Below are 13946 nucleotides of genomic sequence, written 5' to 3'. Positions count from 1 at the left end.
CAGTAACATTTAGAAAAATAATAGCAAGTAAAGCATGCCAAGTACACTGCATGTTTCTCAACACAACCAACTCCAAGAGGCAACCTTCCTTGAAGTTCCAGCCTCAACCCACGGAGGATCTCACGTGGGCTCCATTGGAGATGGCGTGACAATTCCAGACTCTCCATAGTCACTGAAGTGTTTATCAGTTGGTCAGTCTTTCAGGAAATTCAGCTCAGATGCAGGAGTTCTTTCTGGGAACTTTCTTTCACAGTCTCTAAGGCTACTCTTATATCAATATTTGTTCTTCTTGCCTTTGGGGAAAAATAAATATAAAAGTCACTCCCATTAAAAACAAAACTAGACAAATATAAACACTAAAACAAAAACAAAAAGAACTTATCACTGCCAAAATAAAAGTCCCCTAGTAAATTTTACTTTAATTTATTGTTTTCAATAAGTATCCAAGTCACTTCATGCTTTTCTTTTGTGTAATATAAAATAGACAGGACTGGTTTACTTATAGATGACTCCATAGAGAGCCCTGATTCCAGCCTGAAGAAAAGCACAGGAGGTTCACTTTAGACTTTGAAAGTGTGGCCATGGAGTTCTCTTCTGGTCACAGGAGCATTTGAATCTGTTTGCCATTGCTTTCTCTTGTAACTCAGTGTCTGAGAGAAAGTGCTGCCTTGTTAATAAGAAGGCCAGTGAGCTCACTGAGAAGACACATGCATTATTCTGGGGAAACTTAGCACATGGGCAGTTTTATTTTTAATTTTTCTTGTAGCAAAGATGGCTTATAATGAGCTTTTTATCGGTTTTGTCTGTTTCTAACCTTGCTGTGACATTCTCCAAAAACAGCAACATAATTCAAGTTTACTTAAAATAATTCTAATTATAATGTATTCAGAATGTTTACAAAAATAAATTAATGTGTCAGCTGTTTAACATGTAAGATTTTTCTTTATGTTTAGAGATCTGAAAAATAGATTCTTGGGTCAGATTTTGATGAAGATAATTTTAAAATAAGGCAGGGCATTTGAGAAGAAAAACTAGCAAGGAAAAAATAAAAATAACAAAGGAACTCCCAAAACGTTTTCTACTTGACTTCTTGAGTGTTGGCATTCATGTGCTTTGACCTCAGAGTACCCAGTGGTCTTATGCTCCTGCTCTGGCAGGATTCAGACAGACTGACCCCATTTTTCCCCATCCAGGGTTGCTGTGTTTCTCACGCTGGTCTACCCATCTCTGCAGAGGGCCCCAAGTGGCAATGAAGCCCTGCCACTGCTCCTGCCCATTCCCGGGTGCTGATTAAGCGATTATAGGTCAGGTGAAGATCTGGTACAGGAGAAGAAGCATGCTATTCTACTTTTAGAACTAGACAGTGGATGTTATTGTGCATTATCTGTGTATCATATGAATGAATGCTGAGCTCTAGTTATGCTTTACAGTGCAAACCCACTGCTGTCCATTCTTCCCAATTAGGACCAAAATCTGGACAAAACAGAAGTGTCAATAGTGTATGGACTTTGAACAATAAACGAACAGGTAGATGTTGGAGGGGAATAAAAGCCTGGAGACATGACTCTCATGGGTGATTTCCTTTCCTTTCCAGCTCCTTCACCCCTCAAGACAAGCCTCTATCGTTGAGTGGCATGGTGACATTGATTGCTAGCATTACAGCAGTCGCACCATCTGGAGGAACCAGGGTAGCAGCATCCATTTAGATGGAGGCAGGGGAGTCCAGAAGAGAGAGCCAGAGGACTGAACTAATTCTGTGCATAATCTTTCTAGAGTCCAAGTCTAATTTCTGAATGAGTGGGACTCTCTCACATCAGTTTAACAAAGGTCTGCAAGACCTGTCACACAGGTGTCTGAACAGCTCAAGAATAACATACATGTATTAGCCAACCATCCTGGAGAGTTTAACAGACACATTAATGACCTACACAAGCCTTTGACTGACCACTGATCTTGGGAGACAGACCTAAAGAACCACAGAAAGTGTGAATTTGAACCACTTAAAAATTTGGTTTTTGGATACAGCTAAAGCTATCTTAGAGGAAACTTGTCAATGAAATACTTGTACTATGAAACAAAAAAGATCTAAAATCAGCTGACAAATATTCCATTTTAAGAAGATGGACCTGAAAAAAAGGCAAAACTAAACTAAAGTAAAATAGAAAGAAAAAAAATGAACAAAGGTTAAGTTTAGCACCAACAAAGGAAGAAAGAAGCAACATATAAAATAACTGACAGAAAACTGACTCCTAAAAGAAGTCAGAAAACACATATTGCTAAGAAAAGTGGGGTTTTCAATATAGACACTGCAGACATTACAGTAGTAATGAGAGATGATTAGCAATTGGCTAGATAGATGGCTCAGTGGTTAAGAGCACTGGTGCTCATGTAGAGGAGCTGGGTTCAATTCCCAGTGCCCACATGGTGGCTAGCAACCATCCATAACTCCAGTTCCAGAGGATTTGATGCCCTCTTCTGACCTCCATGGGCATTGCATGACTCGGGTGTACTTACATAGACTATATACAATACAGTCATACACATAAAAATAATAAATATAATAAATAAAATATTAAAAAAGAATATTAACAAATTCACAAAAAATTCAACAATTTACATGAGATGAACATTGTCTTGAAAAGTGTGACATCCATACTGACTCAATTGAAAAGTGTGACATCCATACTGACTCAAGTTGCAATAGAATATTGATATTATATCAGCTAAAGAAACATTAATGTAAAATATTTCTATATGGAAAAGTTCAGACATAGCTGGTTGAATTTTCTGACTCAGGCACTCATACTAATCTCTCAAAACCACTTCAGGCGACAAGAGCTGTTTGGTAACTCCTTGGACACAGGCATTATGGGAAGGAAACATGGACCCACAGACCCGAAAATCCTTCATAACATATTAAAATGCATGCCACAGTATATTGAAAAGGACAACACAGTGTTGTTTCAGTAATACACTGCTGATTTGATATCCCAAAATCGAGTACTTTCATATTTCATACTAACAATGCTAGGTAAAATTATGAACATTTCAATAGAGAGTAAGAAGTCATTTGACAGCATTCCATGTCATGATAAAAGCTTTCAGCAAAGCAAAAACCATCAATTTGATGACAGGAGATTTTGAAAATCTTAGAGCCAACCTCACATTTGGTGTTGCAAAAACAAGGATCTTCCCCTGAGGCTGGAGACACTAGAAGGACACCACTTTCACCTCCAGGTCATGCTGGTCATGCTGACTTCACTGGATGATGTTGTACAGCAAATAAAACAAGCAAAGGGCACAAAGGTCCAAAAGAAAAAGTAGAAGTGTCCCTACCTGCAGACCATGTGGTTGTAAATGCAGACAACTCCAGCAGTAGTGCTAGTAGAGTTTAAACATAAACCCGGTAAGGGTAGAAGTTGTGAGATTGTGTCTGTCACCTTCCTGTAATGAGACAAAAGACCTGGGAAAAACAGCTTGAAGGAGGATGGATGTGTCTGGATCAATGGGTTCTGAGGCTTCAGGTCATGTTGTCTGGCTCCATGGTTTCTGGACAAAACACCATGGTCCAAGGGTGTGCAGGGCCAGGCAGTTCACTACAGCTAGAAGCAGAGGAGTGAAGGACCAGAGGAGAGACATAATCTCCAAGGGTGTGGCCCAGGACAGCTTCCACTTCCTGAGTACAAAGCAATTCATCTGGGAAATTAATCAACTGGTTATCTGTATGAAAACAAAAAGGATGATGGAATTTTCTTTGTTTTTGTGTTTTTATACCTTTATTTGTCTTTCCTCTATTTCATTTCAATTTATAGGCTCTGGTAGTATTCACATTATCTTAGTCTTAATAAAACTCTCAGTCGTAAATTTGCTCCCTTATTAATTTTAATCCTTAAATGCCCTTTGGTATGGGTCTATCCACTGGAGCCTGGTCAGCCTAACAAGAGTCACACCCTTAAATGAGACTGACTCTCCTCCTCCCAGTAGCCATTAGTTGCCAATACTTCCTCAGGTAGGCTTGGGTTTCTTACTCACTTCCCCAGATCTATGCTGGGATTTTGTCTGGCTTGAGCTTACATGAGATTTATGCATGCTGTCACCATTGTTGTGAGTTGATGTAAGTACCTGTCCAGTTGTCTGGAAAACTGTTTCCTTGTGGTTATCCACTACCTCTGGCTCTTAGAATCTTTCTACCTCCCCTCTTTTACAATGATTCCCGAGTCTCGGGAGGCAGAAATTTGATATAGGTATCCTATTGAGATAAGTACTCTGCAGTCTCTTATTCTTTGCACATTGACCAGTTGTGGGTCTCTGTGTTCATCACCATCTTCTTCATAATGAAGCTTCTCTGTTGAGAATTGAGAGATGCATTGATCTATAGCTATAACAGTAAGTCTTTAGGAGTCAGTTTAATAATATATCTATTTAGCTCTCCCCTATGGCCTGTGATCTGTCTAGGCCCAGGTTCCTAGTCTTGATATCAATGTCAAGTATGAGCTCCATCTTATAAAGCAAACCTTTACACCAATTAGAAAGTGGTTGGTTACTCCTATAATATTCATTCTACTATTGCACTGGTGGGCATATCTTGCCAGGCCAGTTGTTGTAGCTCTCAGTATTCACAACTGAGTAAGGCCGATGATTATATTTTCCTTCTGGTAGCATGCAAAGCACCTTCCAGCGCTATGAGCACTAGCCAGTAGAGATGAGGCTCTGAAGTCAGTACCAGCTTGATTTCTTCTTGTTTGTTCTGCAGCTTATGTATATAGTGTCTTCAGCCATAAGGTCTTACCATATAATTCTGGTGGGTAACCAACAATAAGGGCAATGGCCAGTATTGTTTGAGGATCTATGAGACCTCTGGTCACCAGCTTCAAAATAGGGAGTCCATTCCTGGCATTGGGGTTTTATTTTGCTAACCTATGTTGTCTTGTAGGGCAATGCCCCACTGTTAAAACTCCTTTTCTTAAGAATCTTTTATAGTGGTAAGTTTCCATATAGCTTCTAAAGGCCTTTAGTGTTAGTTAGCCATACTCCCTCCTCTGCCCTGTCCTTCCCATTCCCACTTTATTATTCCCCTACCCCTATGTATCACTGCATTCTACTTCCCAGAACGTGCCACCCGACATGGCTGTTTATTAGTTTCCTTACCTCTCTGTCATCTACTCTGCAGAGGCTGAGAATGCAACTCATCAACTCACAGTGGGCAGTCCCATGGCAAAGACCGAGCTGGCTCTATATTAGCTACTTTTCTAATTGCTGTGACAAAATACCTCATAAAATCAACTTAAAGAAGTAAAGGCTTATTTTGGCTCATAGGTTGAAGCTGTGAAGGTGAAACGTAAGTTCTAAAGGAGACCTCAAGATGCACAAGATGCCAGGACCATGGGCATCTACCAAGGGGTACTGCAGGCACAAAGTAGAGCCAGCCCAAGAGACAGTATGTGTGTTATGGTGGCAGAACCGGAGGGATGGGGTTACCCAAGATGATTGGAGCCCAGATGTTCCCATCACAAAGCTCACATGCCAGATATGGAGATACAGGATTTGATGTTTTCCCTGTTGAGTCTCAGTCTTGCTTTACCCTGGTCCCTCCATTTTGGAATAGGAATGTTGTTGACTATCGGAAGTATATACCTTGCCACTTTTTTATTGTTGTTTTTTGATTGGTTTAGATTTTACAAGAGTTTATCTGAATCTCAGTAGAGATTCTACAATTAGACTTTTAAACAATGTTGGAAATGTTAAGATGTTGGAGACTTTTAGAGATATATTAAATGAATTTTGCATTGTGAGATGAGCACAATGTCAGGGACAGGAGTGGGATATTATGACTTAAAGTCACGTATTTGGGTGTCAAGTTGACAAGGGGCAGACTTGTGAGAACTAACCTTCATTGTTGGCTTTCTGGAGGTGGACACTGAAGACAAACCTCTGAGTATATTTGTGAAGGTGTTCCCAAAGACATTTGACTGAGGAGGAAGACCAGCTCTGAATATGGGTGCTACCATTCTATGGCTCAGAATCCTGATTGAATAAATAGGGAAAAGGGAGAAAGAGAGCTGGACATCAGTATCCATCTCTCTCTGCTTCCTAATCAGCTTCACACTCCTGCCACCACAGCTACAACCACCTGCTGCCACACTCTCCCTACCTTCCGCTGGATACAGCTTCTGCATGGGCCCAACACTATAAACATTGTCACACCCCTCAGTTAAACAGCCTTTTCCCTCTTTCTTGAAAGGTTATTAGAAATGCATTTTCACTGTAGACCTTAAAATAAAGATATTGCCTTCTACTCAAGTTTAACACAGACATTGGCACAAATCAATGTGGAATACCTGCTTTTGCTGTTAAACTTTTCTCCTCTGCAAATCTTTGTGTATCTATATGGTAGCAAATCATTTATAGACTATGTTATGGAGTCTAATCTTTTATAAGAAATGATAATGTTGACCTACCTTATGTTCCCCTGGAATTTGAAAGACAGTTTTAACACGCTGTGTATATTCTCATTTTAAAGCTGATTTTCACCACACATCCTTTCTTCCAGGCATTGGCACACCTCCACTTAATAGAACATGTTGGGGAACAGACTGCTTTGCTGATAAAGGTACATTTAATGTTGAAACAGAATGTGTTCTGGCTGTGTTCTTTGATTTTTTTTATAGAAAAAAATCTGGTAAGAATAGGTCACATTAATTATGTAAAAAGCACAGCAGGAGCTTACTTTATCCTGGGTAGTCTAGAGATGAAGGGAGACTTTCCACAGAATATATAATTACAGATGCTTGCTAGTTTGCTTTTAGCCTTTAGTTAAAATCTGCCTAAGAAGGGGCAGTGGTCAGTAAGTAGAAGCTACAGAGGTTCCTATTCCAGGACTTTACAGGCTATCCGGCAGGAAGGACCAGTATGTGTAGCTACAGATGTGGGCAAGGAAAGCTTGTTTCTCTGCCTACACAGCTGCCCTCCATTACTTGTGGCCAAGGTTCTTGGAATAGGTGTGATCTTACTTTTCACATCTGTGTCTGCCTTGGTCTTGTAAGAGGAAAAACTAACAATCTTTTGGCCCATTCCCAAGTGGGAGGTTAATACACAGCATGGCCTTTATCTGCTTTTTCCAGATGGTTCCAGAGGATCGGCGACTTGCAGCTGCCATCGTGCTGATAGTGTGGGTCTCAGCCTTGACATCATCCTTGATCGACAATATCCCATTTACCGCCACAATGGTGAGTGGTGAGTTTCTGTGTGTTTAAGGTGCAGCCCCAGTCGGCAGTCATCTGGGCTCACCCTTCCTTCCTAAGAAGCAGAGCATGAACCCACCCTTTTGTTGCTCACACACCTGTAAGGACAACAAGTGAGCAGAGCCCTGGGCAGCTGGGCATGGAACACTGAGAGCCTGCTAGCAGGCTGGGCACCCTAGATCTGTGATACATCACTGTGATGGGTTCTATTAGGAGCCAGAGTGAGAGCTTCTATGCCTCCTAGGGGAAAAATTTTTGTTTTTAAGACACCAAGAAACAGCTGTCATCTTTATTTTCTGTAAATGGATACACTATTGTAATCAGCCTGCATGGCTTCTGGTGCTTGGCCTGGGCAGGGATTTTAAGTCCCCATTTGGTTCTGACTCCCAGATAACACTAACCATTCCTGGGAGGTCTTCTGGGTCATTGATTAGTTTAGGGAAGGAACTGAACCCTGGTGTGAAAAAGTAAAGGTGGGAAGGTAGGAGCAGAGGCTTGCAGGTAAGAGGTGTGATTCTGTCACAGCTCAGGGCCCATCCGCAGGGGATGGAAAATTTGGTAGGATGCTGGGTGGGGGACTTCTCTCTGTTGTTCTTGTGGCCCTAAGGGGCCCACTACCCCCTCAAATAGTCCACACGTTGCCCTGTAGCCTCATCACCCTACGTCATCCTGGGATGAGTGCAGCAGAGCTGGCAGTGTGAGGAGAGGACTGGCCAGGCTCACAGCCTCTTCTTCCAGGACCCACACTGTGTGGACCTGAGGGTCTATCTCCTGTCACCCTGGGTTTCATTTTCTGCCAAGTTTTGTCTTCTGCTGACAGAGCTATGGTTCTTGTTTCAAAGCATAGGGTGGGAATTCCCAGCTAACTCCATGGCTGTTATTTCTGGCAGTCACTGTTAGAAGAAAACCCATGAAGTCTTCAGGGATCCAGAATGGTAAATTTGAGGGGTCCAGAGTGTCTCAAAATGTTGCAACCAGTAATATGCTTAGATGAAAAACCTAAGTATTTTTGTCTGAAGTCAGTGATAATGCAATGTTAGCTGTGGGCATTTTGATCAGCAGGGTTTACTAGTCAGAGGCTGTGTAATAAAGCCAGAAAAGCAAGAAAATAAAGGACAGGAAATGAAGTAAATGTTACTCTATGAGACTATGAACCTGTGCATATATAAGTCAAAAGAACCTATCAATTAGCTATTAAGGTCAATAAGCCAATTTTTCAGATATGTTAGACATAAAAATTAGTTAAGAAATTAGTTGTGTTCCTTTATAGAGGCAATAAACTAATAGAAAACGAAAGATTGAAATAAATGACATTGTCAGGTAGAGCTGCCCTTATATACGTCTTCACCTTTTTTTTTCTTTGTAGTTTTTTCATATATTTTTTAATTGAATTTTTGTGTATTTCATACACATCTTTTAAAAATGTTTTATTTATTATTTTTATTTTTATATGTATGGGTGTATTGCCTGCATGTATGTGAATGAACCCATGTCGTGCAAGCCGCGGAGGTCAGAAGAGGGCTTCGGATTCCCCTGGAATTGGAGTTAAAGATGGTTCATAGCCACCATGTGGGTGCTGGGAATCGAACTTGGATCCTCTGCAAGAGTAGTCAGTGCTCTTAACCACTGAGCAATCTCTCCAGCCCCCATACACAACATCTTAATTATCTTTATAACCCCTTCCTCACTGGCACCCTACCACAGTCACCCCATCTACTGGATTTCATGCATTCTGTTCTTTATGTTAAGGCCCATTGTGTCAAGTTAATGTCCCCAGATTTCTCTCAGTGTAAGTTCATCCACTGGGGTCTAGTCAGCCTATCTAGAGTTGCTCCCTTAAAGAAGATCAGCTCTTCCTCACCCATCAGTAATCAGCTATACAATGGTTCTTCAGCTAAGGTTGGGGACTGCTGCCCATTCCACAGTTCTATGCTGCGTTTTTGTCTGCTTGAGTCTGTATGAGTCTTCTGTATGCTGACACCATTGCAGTAGGTTAATATGAGCAGGGTCCCAGGAGCTTGTCGGACTCTATTTCCATGTAGTCATGTACCTCCTTCCTGGCTCTTACAATCTTTCTGCCCCCTCTTCCAAAATGGTCCCTGAGTCCTGGGTGGGTAAAGTTTAAGGACCCATACTCTGCAGACTCTTATTGTCTAGTCTTCAGCTTTTGAGACAAGCTTACCTTGCATGCTTATCTTGTTCTCAGTGTGCTAGAATTTGTTATGTCCATGTTTTCACTCAAAATGAGGAGCTTGAGCATGTATCCAGCTTGCCTCATAGTTTCTAGTTTAAAAGTGAAACTGAGGTGAGCAGGGGCCCAGGAATCTCTGAAGATCCTGATTTCAGCCATGTTAGTGGGTCATCAGACGATATGGTCTGTAGAATGCTACGTTTCTAAACCTCCGAACATCCTTGACCCATCCTGGTGACCAGTTTTGCTTCAGCCATATGCTCTAGAAACACTGCTTGTCAGTTTGTGCAGTTCGTTGCTGTTGTGACATTGTTCCCTGCCGTGCTGACATACATAGACCAAGATTCCCCATTTAGTTCTTTCCACAGTGTGCTACTGAGGAAGATATTACCAGAACTTATGAGCGTAGCTTTCTCAGAGAAGGGAGGAAAAAAGCAATCCTGCAGGCTGTGGGGAGGAACTCAGAACATTTATCTTGTAATGTTTTTCTTGGAAGTAAAACCAGTAGAAAGCTCCAAGGCAAAGAGAATAAAATCTTCCAATTTCCTACTGTGCATGTGAGCATACACATCTAAACATATAAGCAGCTTATCATGTAGTCAGACCTCTAGACTCTCTCCTCTTCTAATCAATTTGTCCTAAGAGAGCAGATCATCTTGGGGGTTGGTCTTTCACACACTCTGCACAGCTTTTTATTTGTTTATGCGACTCATTTCTTTTATATTGTGTAAGGTCTCCGTCTTGTTTCCAAGCCTCTACCTGCCGTATCTTGTTCAATACTTTATTTTGGCTCTTAAAATTATTTTATTTTTTATTGAACCTTTGTTATTTCATACAGAACATATCAATCAATTTTAATCATTGTTATACACCCTTCCCCACTGGCACCCACCCAACCCCCCCCCCCACTGGAATTCATACATTCTGTCATTTTTCTTAAGGCCTATTGTGTCAAGTTAGTGTCCCCAGATGTCCCTCAGTGCAAGTTCATCTACTGAGGTCTAGTCAGCCTATCTAGAGTCTCTCGCTTTAGAAAGATCAGCTCTCACCTAGCAGTAATGAGTTGCCAATATTCTTCAGCTAAGATTGGGGCCAGCTGTCCATTTCCCCAGTTCTGTGCTGGATTTTTGTTTGTTTGAGTTTGCATGGGTCCTGTGCATGCTGATAGCATTGCTGTAGGTTCATATGGGCAGGATCCCAGGAGCTTGCAGGACTTTATTTCCATATGGTCCTGTGTCTCATCCCTTGCTCTTACAATCTTTCTGCTCGCTCTTCCTCAATGCTCGCTGAGCCCTGAGTGAGTGTAGTTTAATATAGAAGTCCTGTCCAAGCATTCTGACAAGCATTCTGCAGACTCTTAGTCTCTACACTTTGGCCATTTGTGATCTTTTGTTCCTGGCCCTTTGTTGCATGAGGGGACTTCTTTAATGAGAATTGATATATCATCATTGTCTTCTTTACCCCTTGTTCTATGTTCAATGAGCCTTAGGTGTAGAGGTTGCATTGTAGATGTGCTACTTAGATTTGGGCAATTCACAGACAATGTGTATGATCAGTGGTATTCACTGTGGTACTCTGTAATAGTCTCCATTTGTTGCAAAAGAAATTTCTTTGATGAGTGGTGACTGGAATATTGGTTGGCAAATATAAGGATACATATTTTGCACATAGTAAGAAATTACATTAGTCTAGGAATGTGGCAGTCTTGGGGTTTTCTCTAAGATCTGTGACCTCTCCAGCCATGTATATTTGGTTATGTTCACAGCACCACCATCAAGTTTCCTCCCATTGAGTGGGCTTTAAGTACAATTAGATAGCTGTTGATTGCCCCCAAGATAAAAGTGTCACTACTCCACTAATGTTGTGTGCCGTGCAGGTCATTGATATGGTTATTTGGTCTTGAAGCTGGTGTTGGACCATTGATTGATATTCTCCCTTAGGACCTTGCATAGTGTTTTCCAAAGCTACCATAGCTAACCTTCAGGGACGGTGGCTTCCAGGTCAGTTCCAGCTCCATTACTCCAAATCCCATGTCCAAAGTATGTTCTGTCCTCAGCAGTAGTGTCTTACTTTCAAGTTCTGGGAGGCATTCAAGGGCTGTGGCAACAGCTTGTGTAATTTTGGGAGTCTCTTGGACCACCCTGGCCAACAATTCAAAGGAAGGATTCTTTTTTGGTTGTATCTTTACCTGGTTTTGGTATTAGAGCGATGCTGACTTATTGGAAGGAATTTGGGAATTTTCCCTCTGTTTATATCTTTTTGAATAATTTGAGTAGTATTGGTTATAGATCTTCTTTAAATGCCTGGCAGAATTCTGCTGTGAATTAATCTGGGCCTGGACATTTTTTAGTTGGGAGGTTTCGTATTACTGTTTCAATTTCCTTATATGTTATGGGTCTGTTTAAGCTGTTGATCTGTTCTTGGATTAGCTTTGGTGGTTCCCATGATTTTAGATATCCGTCCATTTCTTTAAGATTTTCAAATTTAATAGTGTATAGGTTTTTAAAGTATCCCCTTATAATGTTCTGTATCTTTCTGGTGTCTGTTGTGATGTTTCCCTGCTCATCTCTGATTTTGTTGATTTGGCATTGCTCTTTCTTTTGGTTAACTGGGCTAAGGGTTTGTCTATCTTATCTTTTTCAAAGAACCAGCTCTTGGATTTGTGGATTCTTTGAATTGTTTTATTTCTATTTCATTAATTTCTGCTGATTTTTGTTATTTCTTATTGTGTGCTGGGTTTGGGTTTCGTCTGTTGTTGCTTTTCCAGTGTCTTTTGTTTTCAATGTTAAGTCATTTATTTGTGTTCTTTCTGATTTTTTATGTAGGCACTTAGAGCTATGAACTTCTTTCTTTGGACTGCTTTTAAAATGTCCCAGAAATTTTGTTGTGTTGTATTGTCCTTTTGATTTAGTTCCAGGAATGCTTTTCTTTCTTTCTGACTTTCTCCTTCAACCCACTCATCATTCAGAAGTATGCTATTTAATCTCCATGAGTTTATGTAGTTACTGGGGCTTCTTCTGGTGTTGACTTTAAGACTTATCAAGTTGTGTTCTGATAGAATGCATGGAATTATTTCAATTTTCTTGTATTTGTTGAGATTTGTTTTGTGTCTGAGTATGTGGTTGATTTTAGAGAAAGTTCCATGGGGTGCTGAAGAGAAAGCATATTCTTTGCTGCTTGGGTGGAATATTTGGTAGATGTCTATTAGGTCCATTTGATGCATAGTATTGTTTAATTCAGATGTCTCTCTGCTTATTCTTCGTCTGGTTTGACCTGTCTAATGGAGACAGTGGAGTATTGAAGTCCCCTATTATTAGTGAGTTGGGATTAATCTGTGCCTCAAAGTCCTGTAGTATTGCTTTTATGAAGTTGGGTGTACCAGAGTTTGATGTGTATATGTTCATGATTGTACTATCTTTTTGGTTGTTTCTTTGATCAGAATGAAATGACCCTCTTTGTCTCTTCTTAATAGTTTCAATTTCAAGTCTCTTTTGTCAGATATTAGAATTGCAACTCCTGCTTGTTTCTTAGTGCCATTTGCTTGGATTTTTTTTTTTTCCATTCATTCACATTAAAGTAGTGCCTGTCCTTGAAGGTGAGATGGGTTTCTTGCAGATAACAAAAAACTGGATTTTGTTTCTTAATCCATTCAACTAGCCTGTGTCTTTTGACTGGGGAGTTCAGTCCATTGATATTTAAAGTTATTATTGAAAGATGTGTGTTGGTCCCATCCTTTTAATTTCTGTTTGCATTCTTGGTCTAACTTTGTGTTTCCACAGTTATACCTTCATTTAGTTTCTTTCTGTTGCCTCTTGGGTATAGTCCCTCCTTTCTTCAGCTCTTTGTTTTGCTTCAAGAATTCTCTGAAAGGCTGGTTTTGTGGGCATGAATTCTTTCAGCCTATTCATCTTGTGGAAGAATTTTCTTTCCCCTTCAACTATAATAGACATTTTTGCTGGGTAAAGTATTCTGGTTGGCATTTATGGTCATTTAGAACTGGGAATACTTTACTGAGCAAAAATATCCATTTTTGGATTTCATAGTTTGAACTGAAAAGTCAGCTGTAATTCAGATGGGTTTTCCTTTGTGACTTCTTGTTTTTCTTTTGCAGCTTTCAGTATTCTCTCTTTGTTCTGTGTGTTTAGTGTTTTTACTATGAAATTCTGTGGGGAGTTTTTTACTGGTCCCATCTGTTTGGTGTTCTATGTGCTTCTTGTATTTCTTTAATTTTGGGAAATTTTCTTCAATCCTGTTGAAGATTTGGTCAATACCATTATCCTGAGATTCTTCTCCTTTCTCTATGCCTATGATGTGTAAATTTGATCTTTCCAAGGTGTTCCACATTTCCTATATTTCCATTCCTGTGTTTTAGAAAAATTTTCATAATCTACCTGAGTGGTCCATTTCTGCAACTTCCTCGCCCAGTCTTCATAGTCAGTTTTCCATTTCATTCATTCTGTTGGTGAGGGTTTTTCCTGTTGTTCTAATTGGCTTATTGTGTTTCACTTCCTTCT

General features: G+C 40.3%; 1 protein-coding gene across 2 annotated transcripts in view; it reads left to right on the top strand.

The window, feature by feature from the left end:
- Oca2 (OCA2 melanosomal transmembrane protein) overlaps window positions 1-13946 on the top strand; it is a 378404-nt gene that overhangs the window by 234782 nt on the left and 129676 nt on the right. For both annotated transcript variants that reach the window (XM_008833639.2, XM_008833638.2), the window contains exons 20-21: window positions 6551-6610; window positions 7122-7226. In XM_008833639.2, coding sequence (XP_008831861.1) covers window positions 6551-6610; window positions 7122-7226 — 165 coding nt within the window. The remainder of the gene's footprint in view (window positions 1-6550; window positions 6611-7121; window positions 7227-13946) is intronic.

Source organism: Nannospalax galili, unplaced genomic scaffold (genome assembly GCF_000622305.1).
Source record: "Nannospalax galili isolate Female #2095 unplaced genomic scaffold, S.galili_v1.0 scaffold135, whole genome shotgun sequence".
NCBI classification, from domain to species: domain Eukaryota; kingdom Metazoa; phylum Chordata; class Mammalia; order Rodentia; family Spalacidae; genus Nannospalax; species Nannospalax galili.
The sequence above is the reverse complement of the archived record's forward strand: the minus strand, read 5'-3'. Positions and strand labels throughout refer to the sequence as shown.